Genomic DNA, 12,966 nt, shown 5'->3' with positions numbered 1-12,966 from the left:
ACTCCCACTGCTTGTGTTCCTGCTCTCGCTGTCTCTGTCTCTGTCAAATAAATAAATAAAATCTTAAAAAAAAAAAAAAGTTTTAGCTCCTGAGAAAAGGGATGTTCTTTGTTTTTGCTTTCTGTACTTCTGTATTACTCTTGTATCCCCAAGGCCTATAATAATTCCGAGGGCATAGTGAGTAGTCCGTAAACAATGTTGAATTAATAAAGGTGTTTATCCCTACTCCCTCCTGAATCTCATTAAAGCAGTAGTGAAGAGGGGCACCTGGGTGGCTCAGTCGTTAAGCATTTGCCTTCAGCTCAGGTCATGATCCCAGGGTCCTGGGATCGGGCACCCTGCTCAGCGGGAAGCCTGCTTCTCCCTCTCCTGCTCCCCCTGCTTGTGTTCCCCTCTCTCGTTGTGTCTCTCTCTGTCAAATAAATAAATAAAAATCTTTAATAAAAAAAAAGCAATAGTGAAGAAATAAATGTAAAAACAAACTACAAAGAGACTATAGATGAGACAACAGCAGACAAGAGACAGCAGTAGATTGTTATACTGGAAAACTGGTAGATGGTTAGACTGACAGCAAAGCAGACAAAGCTGAAATTTAAGTACCTGTAGAGAGGGATTCCATCACAAAGGAGAACATTTTGAGCTATACATTGAAACCCTAAGTATTTAGAGGCATTTGGGTCCCTCCGAAAACAAGAGTAAGGAAAAGAGCTTAAAATGGGGAGAATTCTTTGCAAGTTTACATCAGGAATAGGTAGATAGTTAGATTATAAACCCTTTTTCCCCCTCAACTTAGCCAAGTGATGGAAGAAACTGAGTTAGGCTCAGAAGTCAGATTCTCCACATACAACAAAGGGTGGGAAAAAGGCTTTAGTCTGAAAATAGAGACTAAGTGAAAGTGTTATGCTGAGTGGTAAGACTCTCCTCTCTCCCTGTATCCTTCCAATTCTCTTTTCTTTACTCTTTGGCTCCCAGAATGCTGACAGCATAGGCTAACAGAGGATTCTCCTCTGGAGAAACTGACAAGTCCAAGAGAAAAGACCTAGAGTCTTGGACATTTGGGTTCTACCAAAGAAGTGGCAGGTACTTTGCTTGTATCAGACCATTTAGATGTTTACTAAGTATGCATTTTTTTGTGCTTCAATATAAAGCACCAAAGCATATGTGCTTCGATATAAAAAAAAAATAGGCAAAGATCACTAGATTTTTGTGGAAAGCCTCTTACATGAAAACAAAACTCAGTCAGGGGGGAAGACCTTGAAAGGAAAAGAGAATAAGAGGGAATAAGAATAAGAAAACTTGCAAAAAATTACTGTCTCAAAATGACAAAAGAAAGTGATATATCCATGAAACAGTATTTGGGTGCCAAGGAAGGAAAGAAGGAGGGAGGTTGGTCTTAGAAACCAAAAATATAATAAAAATTAAGAATACAAAGAAAATTTGGAAGATAAAGCCAACTTCCCAAAAAGTAGATTAGGAATCCTGGATGGATGGAAGAAAGGAGGGAGGGAGGGAGGAAAGAAGGAAGGAAGGAAGAAAGAATAGAAAAAAGGTAAGAAAATTAAAGCATTAATCCGGGTAGCCTAATAACTAAAAATAGTTCCATGGAATAGAGAGAAAATGAAGGGGTGGGGGAGGAAATTGCCAAAGAAATAATTTAAGAGGTTTCCTGCTAACCAAAGAACATGAGTTTCTAGAGATACAAGTCCCTAAAATCCACACTGAAGCATATCATCGCAAGATTTCAGAACACCATGGATAAAGAGAAGACCCTGAAAGCTTCTAGGGATGAAGAACAAGTTTACACAAAAAGTCTGGAGTCAGAATAGTCTCAGGCTTTTTAACAACTCCTAAAACTAGAAGACAGAAGAAGTGTCATGAAGGTCTCAGGATAAGTTATTTTAACTTAAAATTCTAAATCCCGGGCGCCTGGGTGGCTCAGTTGGTTGAGCGACTGCCTTCGGCTCAGGTCATGATCCTGGAGTCCCGGGATCGAGTCCCGCATCGGGCTCCCTGCTCGGCAGGGAGTCTGCTTCTCCCTCTGACCCTCCTCCCTCTCATGCTCTCTGTCTCTCATTCTCTCTCTCTCAAATAAATAAATAAAATCTTAAAAAAATAAAAAGTAAAAATAAAATAAAATAAAATAAAATTCTAAATCCCACCATACCCTAACTCAAGTGTTAGAGTACAATAGATATTTTCAGAAGGTAAAGTCTCACAAAATTTTACCTTCCATGTACTCTTTCTCACAAAAAAAAACCCACAAAAAACCCTGCAGAATGTGTTCCACCAAAAAGCAGTAAATCACAGAATCCTGAGAGTAGTGGTGAAGGGCTATCCTAGGAAACAGCTGTGCAGCAGGCCTAGCAAGCAACCTGCCCAGATCACAGCAGCAGACAGAGGGCCCCAGGAGGCATTTTTTCAAAAGGAAAATGAAATGGAAAAGATTATTTGATGTGTTGTATAGAGTAGGTTTTTTTTTTTTTAAGATTTTATTTATTTATTTGACAGAGACACAGCGAGAGAGGGAACACAAGCAGGGGGAGTGGGAGAGGGAGAAGCAGGCTTCCCGCAGAGCAGGGAGCTCGATGTGGGGCTTGATCCCAGGACCCTGCGATCATGACCTGAGCTGAAGGCAGATGCTTAATGACTGAGCCACCCAAGCGCCCCATGTATAGAGTAGATTTTTACCATTCTTTTGGAGAGTTTGGGGAAAAATTAGTGTTGAGACAGGCAGCCAAAAAGAAAATACCTCCAAATCTCTGTAAACCTCCATAAAAACAGGCCAACAAAAGTATTTTTATATAAGAAAATATAATGATAATACATCATGGCTTAACTGTGAATAATACAAAATAATCATCAAAATTAAAACACTGAATATTTATTTTTACAAAACCAAAATTAGAATTAAGATTATATTGGGGGGATAGGGGATGGAAAAATGTGAGCGGTGGTAGTAACATAAAAGGTCAATGGATTATGTCTAAAATTTTTAAAATAAAGGAAAAGGAATATAAGCATATTAAATAAGATAGATTATAAATTTAAAGTGTGCTGAATAGTTATAAGAGGTATAATTACCTCTAGGAAACAGGCTTCAGTATGGGAGGTATGAAGCAAGAGAATGCTGTTTTTTGGTGGAAGCCCTGTAATACTTTTTAACAATTAGTACACATTTAGGACTACATTTTTAAAATGAAAAACTGTTAAATGCTTTGAATCTGGTTTCAGAAAGACTTCAGACACTGATCTCCAAGGATTATGCAGTGATTTGCCATTTGTTAGCAGCATTGTGTTCATCTGCAACCAGAAAAAATAATTTTCTAACCACATATGCTTTAAATAGTTTTGTTATTAACTTTCCATTAGGAGCAGACTACATTCTACCATGCACTCACTGATACTTAATAATGCCTCCAAATATAATGGAATTTCTGTTTTCATATTTTTTTACATGTAAGCCCTATCATTTTGAACTTTTTATTGAGGCATAACATACACATATAAAAGTGCACAACTCTTAAGTATACAGTTTGATTTTCACAATGTACCAGATACCCAGAACCAGAGCAAAAACTAGCACTCTAGAAGTTCCTCTCATTATGCCTACCAGCTGCTGTCTCCCTGCAAAGTTAACCACTGTTCTAACTTCTAACCCCAAAAGTTGGTTTTGTCTGTGTTTTGTTTTGTTTTGTTTTTAAGTCATGTAAAAGAAATATAGAACATATGTTCTTTAGTGTCTGGCTTCTTCCAGTCAACATTAAATTGTGATATTGATCCATGTAGTTGTGTACATTTGTAGTTCATTCTCATTGGTATTTCATTGTATAACTATACCCATATACCCATTGTTATTATTACCATTACCATTATTATTATGCATTTGACCGTAGCAGCTCCATTATGAACCCTACTTTTAGGCAGGGAATTATAGGACTATTTTTCCTCTACCCTACTGATGTCCTGGAGTCATCTTTATCTTCTTGTTTGTTCAAGAATTTGTTTATCTTTTGCTGTTCAAGGACGTTTGTCTCCAGTTGTTTAGTATTATGTTTATTGCTGTACTCTATTCTTATACATATTTAGGGTGAAAATATGACAGCTTTCTCTTGAGTATAAACCTAAGAGTGTATTTGCAAGGTCAAAGGGTATGTGTATATTCTGCTTTGGTTGATATTGCCAAATGGCATTCCAAAATGGTTGTATACTTTAAATGGGTCAAGTGCATATGAATTATATCTCACTGAAACTGTTGAAAAGAATCTCAGGTTTTTAAGAAAATTACTCAGTGGGGCTCCTGGGTGGCTCAGTCGTTAAGCGTCTGCCTTCGATTCAGGTCATGATCCCAGGGTCCTGGGATTGAGCCCCGCATCGGGCTCCCTGCTAGGCAGGGAGCCTGCTTCTCCCTCTCCTTCTACTGCTCCCCATGCTTGTGCTCTCTCTCTCTCTCTGTCAAATAAAGAAATAAAATCTTTAGGGCGCCTGGGTGGCTCAGATGGTTAAGCATCTGCTTTCGGCTGAGGTCATGATCCCGGGGTCCTGGGATCGAGTCCTGCATCGGGCTCCCTGCTCAGCGGGGAGCCTGCTTCTCTCTGCCTCTGCCTCTCTCTCTCTCTCTCCCTGTCTCTCATGAATAAATAAATAAAATCCTTAAAAAAAAAAAAAATCTTTAAAAAAAATAAAAAAGAAAATTACTCAAAAAGAGTTTTTGTTGGTTAATTGGAAAAAGCCAGATATTTACTCATTCTAATTTGACAAGTTAAAAACAACACTGGTATCACCAGCCATGGTTAGAAAAGGATCGATTAACAAATTGCTTCAGAAAGCATTTAGAGGTAATAGAAGTTGATTGCTCTGAAAGACAGGAAGGATAGCTATACTGAAGGGAGCTTATTGAAAACTGAAAGATCTTAGCAAAAAGCAAAGTCATTCTGAAGAACAGTTTAAAATAGAATTTTGACCACTTAAATGGCTGAAGTCCTTTATTCTGAATATAAAGGAATACCTCTGATTATGTGCTATACATTATCAAAAAGAGATGTGGCTCACTACCCTCCAGGATCTTACAGTTGAGCAGTAAGATCAATTTGTGAATTACCGATCATAATGTAGAGATAAATCTAAGAGACAATAATCTAGGGGGATTGCATGCAAATAAAAATTAGAAATCAGAGAAGGTTTCTAAGGACCTAAAGGAGTTCTTTAAATGAAGAATTGGTGGAAGGGATCTATACCAGGTCATTAGAACAACATGTTTAAGCAACAGTTAAGGCCTGAGATAACACAACCCATTTAGGAAATTACAAGAATCTGGGTTGCTGGAGTGAAAGAATACTAGTTGAGAAGTGATTGGCGATAAGGATAAAGAGGCCAAGTCCCAATCATGAAGAGCCTTCTCTTTTAAGCTAAAAACAACTTTAGTGGCACTGAAACACTCCTTCCCCTTTATTTAAGGCTGGCTGAAGTAGGAGATAGTTCTCTATGACTCCAGGACATCAGTAGGGTAGAGGAAAAATAGTCCTATAATTCCCTGCCTAAAAGTAGGGTTCATAATGGAGCTGCTACGGTCAAATGCATAATAATAATGGTAATGGTAATAATAACAATAATAATATAATAAATTGAGGTCAGAGGTGCTATAGCCTCATTTATGCATTCTCTCTGCACCAACAGAATATGTAGAAAAGCAGTGTTAATGAAAATACTGTCAGAACGTGAATGTGCTAAAGCACATAAAACTGAGGTAATAATTGAGAGGTGGTTGTGGCTGATCCAGTTTGTATATTTTGGGCTCCTTTAACATAAATGAATTGACCATGTATGTCTGGGTTTATTTCTGGGCACTGTCTTCTGTTCCAGTGATCTCTGTGTCTCTTTTTTTGCCAGTACCATACTGTTTTGATTACAATAGCTTTGTACTGTAGTTTGAAATCCGGGATTGGGCTATCTTCAGTCTTGCTCTTCCTCAAGACTGCTTTGGCTTTCAGGGTCTTTTGTGATGCTATACACATTTTAGGATTGTTTGTTCTATTTCTTTGAAAAATGCCATTGGAATTTTAATAGGGATTGCATTGAATTGCTTTGGGTAGCATGGACATTTTAACTGTAATAATTCTTCAAACATGGACATGGAATATCTTTCCATTTATTTGTGTCATCTTCAGTTTCTTTCATTACTGTCTTATAGTTTTCACCTTACAGGTCTTTCACCTCTTTGGTTAAAATTGATTCTTAAGTACTTTATTCTTTCCGATACTATTGTAAATGGAATTGTTTTCTTAATTTCTCTTTCTAATGGTTCATTGTTAGTGTATAGAAGTGCAACAGATTTTTGCATATTGATTTTGTATCCTGAAACTTTACTGAATTTATTTATTAGTTGTAACAGTTGTTTTTTTTTTTAAAGATTTTATTTATTTGATAGAGACATAGTGAGAGAGGGAACACAAGCAAGGGGAGTGGGAGAGGGAGAAGCAGGCTTCCCGCGGAGCAGGGAGCCCGATGTGGGGCTCGATCCCAGGACCCTGGGATCATGACCTGAGCTGAAGGCAGACGCTTAACAACTGAGCCACCCAGGCGCCCCAGTTGTAAGTTTTTTGGTGGAGTCTTTAGAGTTTTCTATATATAATGTCATCTGCAAATGGAGACAGTTTTACTTCTTCCTTTCCGATTTGGGGGCCTTTTATTTCTTTTTGTTGATTAATTGCTTTGGCTAGGATTTCTAGTACTGTGTTGAATAAGAATGGTGAGAGTGGGCATCCTGTCTCTCATTCCTGATCTTGGAGGAAAAGCTTTCAGCTTTTCACTGTTGAGTACTATGTTGGCCATGGCCTTTATTATGTTGATGTACATTCCCTCCATACCCAGTTTAGAGTTTTTATCATAAATGGATATTGAAGTTTGTGAAATGCTTTTTCTGCATCCATTGAGCTGATCATATGATTTTTATCCCTTGTTTTATTAATGTGGTCTATCATGTTGATTGATTTGTGGATGTTGAACTGTCCTTGTATCCCTAGAATTAATCCCACTTAATCATGGTATAGAATTCAGTTTGCTAATGTTTTGTTGAGGATTTTTGCATCTATGTTCATCAGGGATATTGCCCTGTAATTTTCTTTTTTTGTAGTGTCCTTGCCTTAATTTGATATCAGGATCAGGGTAATACTGGCCTCATAAAGTGAGTTTGGAAGTGTTCCCTCCTCTTTTATTTTTTTGGAAGAGTTTAAAAGGGATTAGTATTAGTTCATCTTCATATGTTTGCTAGAAATCACCAGTGAAGATATCTGGTCCTGCCTGGACTTTTCTTTATTGGGAGATTTTTTATTACTGATTCAATCTCCTCACTAGAAATTGGTCGGTTCATATTTTCCATTTATGATTCAGTCTTGGTAGTTTGTATGTTTCTAGTAATGTATCTATCTCTTGGTGTCTAAGTCCAATTTGTTGGTGTCCAGTTTGTTGGTGTATAAGTGTTTACAGTCGTCTCTTATAAATCTTTGTATTTCTGTGCTATCAGTTGTGATGTCTCCCCTTTCATTTATAATTTTTTCATTTGAGTCCTCTCTCTTTTTTCTTGTTTAATCTAGCTAAAGGTTTATCTGTTTTGTTTATCTTTTCAAAAAAATACCTTAGTTTTATTCATCTTTTCTATTGTCTTTTTAGTCTCTATTTCACTTATTTCTGCTCTCATCTTTGTTATTTCATTTCTTCTACTTTAGGTTAATTTGTTCTTTTTTTCTCATTATTACTTGAGGTATAAAGTTGGTTTTTTTCTTTAAGATTTATTTATGTGTTTTCGAGAGAGTGAGCGAACGAGCATGAGCTCAAGCGGGGGAAGGGTCAGAGGAAGCGGGAGAATCCTCAAGCAGACCCCCCACTTAGTGCAGAGCCTAACATGGAGCTCAATCCCAGGAACCTGAAATCATAACCTGAGCCAAAATCAAGAGTCAGACACTTAACCACCTGAGTCACCCAGGCATCTAGTTAGGTTGTTTATTTGAGATCTTTTTTGTTTCTTAATGTGGATGTTTATCACCATAAACTGACCTCATAGAACTGTTTTTGCTTCATCCTTTAAGTTTTGGTAAGTTGTATCCATTTTCATTTGTCTCAACATCTTGATTTCTCTTTTGATTCCTTCTTTGGCTCATTGGTTGTTCAGTAACATGTTACTTCATCTCCACATATTTGTGAATTTTCCAGTTTTTTTTTTTCTGTAATTGATTTCTAGTTTCAAACCATCATGGTTGGAAAAGATGTTTGGTATGATTTCAGTTCTTTTAAATTTGTTGAGACATACTTTGTGGGCTAACATGTGATGTATCCTGGAGATGTTCCATGTGCACTTGAGAAGAATGTGTATTCTGTTATTGGATGGAATATTTTGTAAATGTCTATCAAGTACATCTGGTGTAATGTGTCATTTAAGTTCAATGTTCCCTTATTGATTTTCTGTCTGGGTGATCTATTTATTGTTAAACATGGTATATTGAAGCCTTCTACTATTATTATATTGCTGTCTATTTCTCCCATCAGATCTGTTCATATTTGCTTTATGTACTTAGGTGCTCCTATGTTGGGAGCATAAATATTTGCAAATGTTTGATGAGTTGATCCCTTTATTATTATATAATGACCTTTTTTGTCTCTTGATACAGTCTTTGGTTTAAAGTCTATTTTTTTGGATATACATATAGCCCTGCTTTCTTTTGTTTTACATTTGCATGAAATATCTTTTCCCGGCCCTTCACTCTGAGTCTATGTGTGTCCTTAAAGCTGAAGTGAGTCTCTTGTAGGCAACATCTGGTTGAGTCTTGTTATTTTATCCATTCAGCTACTCTTTTTCTTTTGGTTGGAGAATTTAGTCCATTTACATTTAAAATAATTTTTGATATATACAGTGGCTAACTGAACATAATATTAAAAAAAAATACTCCTTCTAGAAAGTCATCCCAAGGAAATCATCCTGGATGTGCACAAGAAAAAAATAAATAAAATAAAGTAATTATTGATAGGTATGGACTTAATACTGTCATTTTATTAATTGATTTCTGGTTGTTTTGTAATTCCTTTTTTCCTTTCATTCTCTTTTGCTCTCTTCCTTTGTGATTTGATGACTTTGAATTCTTACTAAAGAGTTTTTCAGTTATTGTTCTGCAAAGAATACAGTCGTGTAAATAATAATTTTATCATATTTCCAAAAATGGTACCTCTCTTACTATTATATAAATATAATTCTGATTATTGATCTGAAGTGATCAATGTATCCTTATATGCCCAGTGTATTAAGAGTTGGTTTTGGCAGTGGGGCTCTGGCTGGCTCAGTCAGTAGAGAGTGCAACTCTTGATCTCGAAGTAAGTTCAAGCCCCACATTAGTTGTAGAGATTACTTAAAAATAAAGTTGTTTTAAAATTTTTATTTTTTTAAACAGAAGTGGGAGTTGCCCCCACATTTTATTTTATTGCTTAGATGTAAAAAAGAGTTAAAAGATTATAGACAGAAAAGGGGAAATTTTTCCTGAGAAAAATTTTTTTATTTTATTTTATTTTTTTTAGAGAGAGCATGTGTACATGGGTGGGAGGGGTGGGTGCAGTGGGAGAGGGAGAGAGAGACTCTTAAGCAGGCTCCATGCCCAGTGCAGAGCCCACCACGGGGCTCGATCTCACAACCCTGAGATCATGAGCTGAGCCAAAACCAAGAGTCAGACATTTAACTGAGTGAGCCACCCAGGCACCCCAGAAAAATAGACTTTGAATTGCTTCTGCAAATGAAAATTTAGATGAAAGCTAAGAGACCAACAAAAACTTAATGGAAAACTAAAGTATATAATTTTTAAACTCTTATATCCTGATTTATTTCAGAGCCAGTGCTTGCTTCTTAGTTGTTCTTATTTCCTTTCCTAAATACTATTGCAAAAATCAGTGGACTTTCTTTTCTTTTTATAACTAAGGAATGCCTTGAGACAGGTTGTTCTTCACTTTTGCCACCTACTTTGCCTAGATATAGCACTGTAAATCTTGGTCTTATTCTACATAAAAGCAGTTTTTCATTTTTGTGTTAGCAAACCTCAAAGACAGAAATTGGCAGTACTTTTGAAATATTTATTATTTTATTGTTCTTATTTCATATTAACTTTGAATTTATTATAGAAAATTTAGAGATAATCACTATTTAAACTTTTGTGATTATTCCTCCAATCCTTTTTCTTAGCATACCTATGTATATATATACACACACAAACTTTTAAAAATAAATGTAAAATCATACTATACATGCTATTTGAGTCGTTAACATTTGCCATAGCATAAAACCTTTCTTTAGAACATAATTCTTAAGTACTATATACCACAGAGCAATTATATCCTAGTTTAAGCATTCCCCTCTGTGTAGACATTTGTTATTTCTGTATTTTTAAGCAGTGCCTTTTACATTAGCCCTTGAAAAATGTTAAATAACCAGTTCTCCCTTTTTCTGATTCCTTTTCTAAAGGTGTTTTTCTGGCAAATTCAGGTATTAGAAGAGGAAGACCTTTAGAGTTCTAACTTGGAAACCTGCCGTGCCACACACTCGTTGTGTGACCTCAAACAGCATTAACTGATGTGAAATACCCTCACAGAGTAGTCATTTCTTAATTCCTTTTCTTTCCCTTTTCCAGTACTTTGCTCAAGTATAATGCCAGCCTTGAGGAACTTTGTAAAGACATTTTAATATTCTTATTCCCTGGATAAGGCAGAGGCAACTAATTTTTGGCAGTCAACTTTTGGCTACTAACATTCGTTTTCTGGCTGTCAGTTTTAATGTATTGTGGTTTTTTTTTTTTTTTTTCCACTCTCTTTTTCTCCTAGAGATAAGATTTCAGTTTCCACAGCTGACTGGAGTGCTTACCCTTGCTTTCTTTATTCATAATTGTATTATTACACTCTTGAAGAACAACAAGAACCAAGAAAACAACGTGAGTAATCGTCAGAGGAATTGAATTTTGTTATTGGATCTTAATTCTTAAATTTAAACCATAGAAGTAATAAGCAAACTTTTTCTGTAAAGGTTTAGATGGTAAATATTTTAGGCTTTGTGGGCCTTATGGTCTTTGTTATAACTACCTAACTCTGCTTCTGTGTCATGAAAGGAACCATAAAGAGTATTTGAACAAATGGATGGTGGCTATGTTTCAAGAAAACTTTATTTACAAAAACAGACAGCAAGCCAGCTTTCATCATGGACCATAGTTTGTCAACCCCTGCTATAGAGTAATCACTAAAAAAATGAAGAGGCATAGCTAATAGCCAACAGTGGTGATACAATCTTTTTAAAATACCCAGGTTATCTAAAAGATTAAAAAAAAGAAAAAAAGAATAAAAAGAAAAACAAAGACTAGATGGGACAAACTGAAAACAAATAGCAAGATAATAGATTTAAACCCAATCATATTGATGATAACTTTAAATATAAATGGTCTAAATGCTGCAATTAAAAGATATCAAAGTGATTAAAAAACAAAACCTGACTACAGTTGACCCTTGAACAAGATGGGGGTTAAGGGTGCTGACTACCTCATCCCCCACTGCCGCAGTCATAAATTCATGTATAACTTTCCCCCAGAGCTTAACTACTAATAGCCCACTGTTGACTGGAAGCTTTAATGATAACATAAACAGTTGATTAATACATATTTTGCATTTTTTATATATTATATGCTATATTCTTATAAAGTAAGCTAGAGAAAGGAAAATGTTACTAAGAAAATCATAAGAAAGAGAATGCATTTACAGTACTGTACTGTATCTATTGGAGAAAATCTGCATTTAAGTGGGCCTGCACATTTCAAACCGATGTTGTTCAAAGGTCAGCTGTATACTTGAAATATAAAGATATACCATGCAGACACTAAACATAAGACAGGTAGAGTGGCTGTTTTAGTATCAGACAAAGTCGACTTCAGAATGAGGAGTATTAACAGAAATAAAGAGCAACAGTACATAATGATCTTTAGGGATCAATCCCTCAAGAAGACATAATAATCATAAATATATATGCACACAGGGACAGAGCTTCCAAATAAATGAAGCAGCAGCTGTCAAAACAGAAAGGAGAAGTAGACAAATTCACTATTATAATTGGAGATTTCATTACCCCTCCTTTAATCATTGATGGAATAGAAAATAAATAAGGATATAGAAAACCAAAATAATATCAACCTACTTGATCTAATTAACATTTATAAAAGTCTTCTCTCAAGTAACAGGTGAATGCACATTCTTTTCAAATGCTTATGGAACATATACCAAGATAGACCATAGGCTGGGAAATTGAATAAATCTCAATAAATTTAAAAGGATTGAAATCATACCAAGTATGTTCTTTGACCACAGTGAAGTAAATTTAAAAATCACTAATGAAGAAATTTGGAAGATTGACAAATACATGGAAATTAAATAGCCTCCTAAATAAGCAATGCGTCAAAGAAAAAATCACAAGAAAAATTGGGAAATACTTTGAGATTACTAAAAATGACACAACATAGCAAAACTTATGGGATGCAGCTAAAGCAGTGCTTGAAGGGAAATTTTATAGCTGTAAACACCTACACTAAAAAAGAAGAAAGATCTCAAATCAATAGCCTAACCTTCTACCTTAAGATACTAGAGAAAGAAGAGTGAACTGAACCCAAAGCAGGCAGAAGTTAACCAGTTACTTGTGGCCTTGTCTGCAGATTTTGAAATCAGTTTGATGGCTTCTAACCATGTAAACAAAAATCATGGTGAAGCTCTAATAGAGGTCTATACAATTGTTACTGAAATACAAAGAAGAGTTCACTGTGCCTGGGGATTCTGAGAAGACTTCAAGTAATGTGTGGCAGAGTCATTATGAAGGCAAAAGTCCTTCTAAGGAGAAGGAAGTTAGCTCTCAAATTAGGGCAAGAATATAAATCAAACTCTACCATTTTCATGTTTACTCTTACATAG

General features: G+C 35.7%; 1 protein-coding gene across 3 annotated transcripts in view; it reads left to right on the top strand.

Annotated features, from left to right (window-relative positions):
- SLC38A9 (solute carrier family 38 member 9) overlaps positions 1 to 12,966 on the top strand; it is a 92,073-nt gene that overhangs the window by 59,408 nt on the left and 19,699 nt on the right. For all 3 annotated transcript variants that reach the window (XM_045895010.3, XM_054512053.2, XM_045895021.3), the window contains one exon: positions 10,849 to 10,955. In XM_045895010.3, coding sequence (XP_045750966.1) covers positions 10,849 to 10,955 — 107 coding nt within the window. The remainder of the gene's footprint in view (positions 1 to 10,848; positions 10,956 to 12,966) is intronic.

This window comes from Mirounga angustirostris, unplaced genomic scaffold (assembly GCF_029215605.1).
Source record: "Mirounga angustirostris isolate CCGP_5_RB_7025 unplaced genomic scaffold, mMirAng1.0.hap1 SCAF_7, whole genome shotgun sequence".
NCBI lineage: Eukaryota > Metazoa > Chordata > Mammalia > Carnivora > Phocidae > Mirounga > Mirounga angustirostris.
The sequence above is the reverse complement of the archived record's forward strand: the minus strand, read 5'-3'. Positions and strand labels throughout refer to the sequence as shown.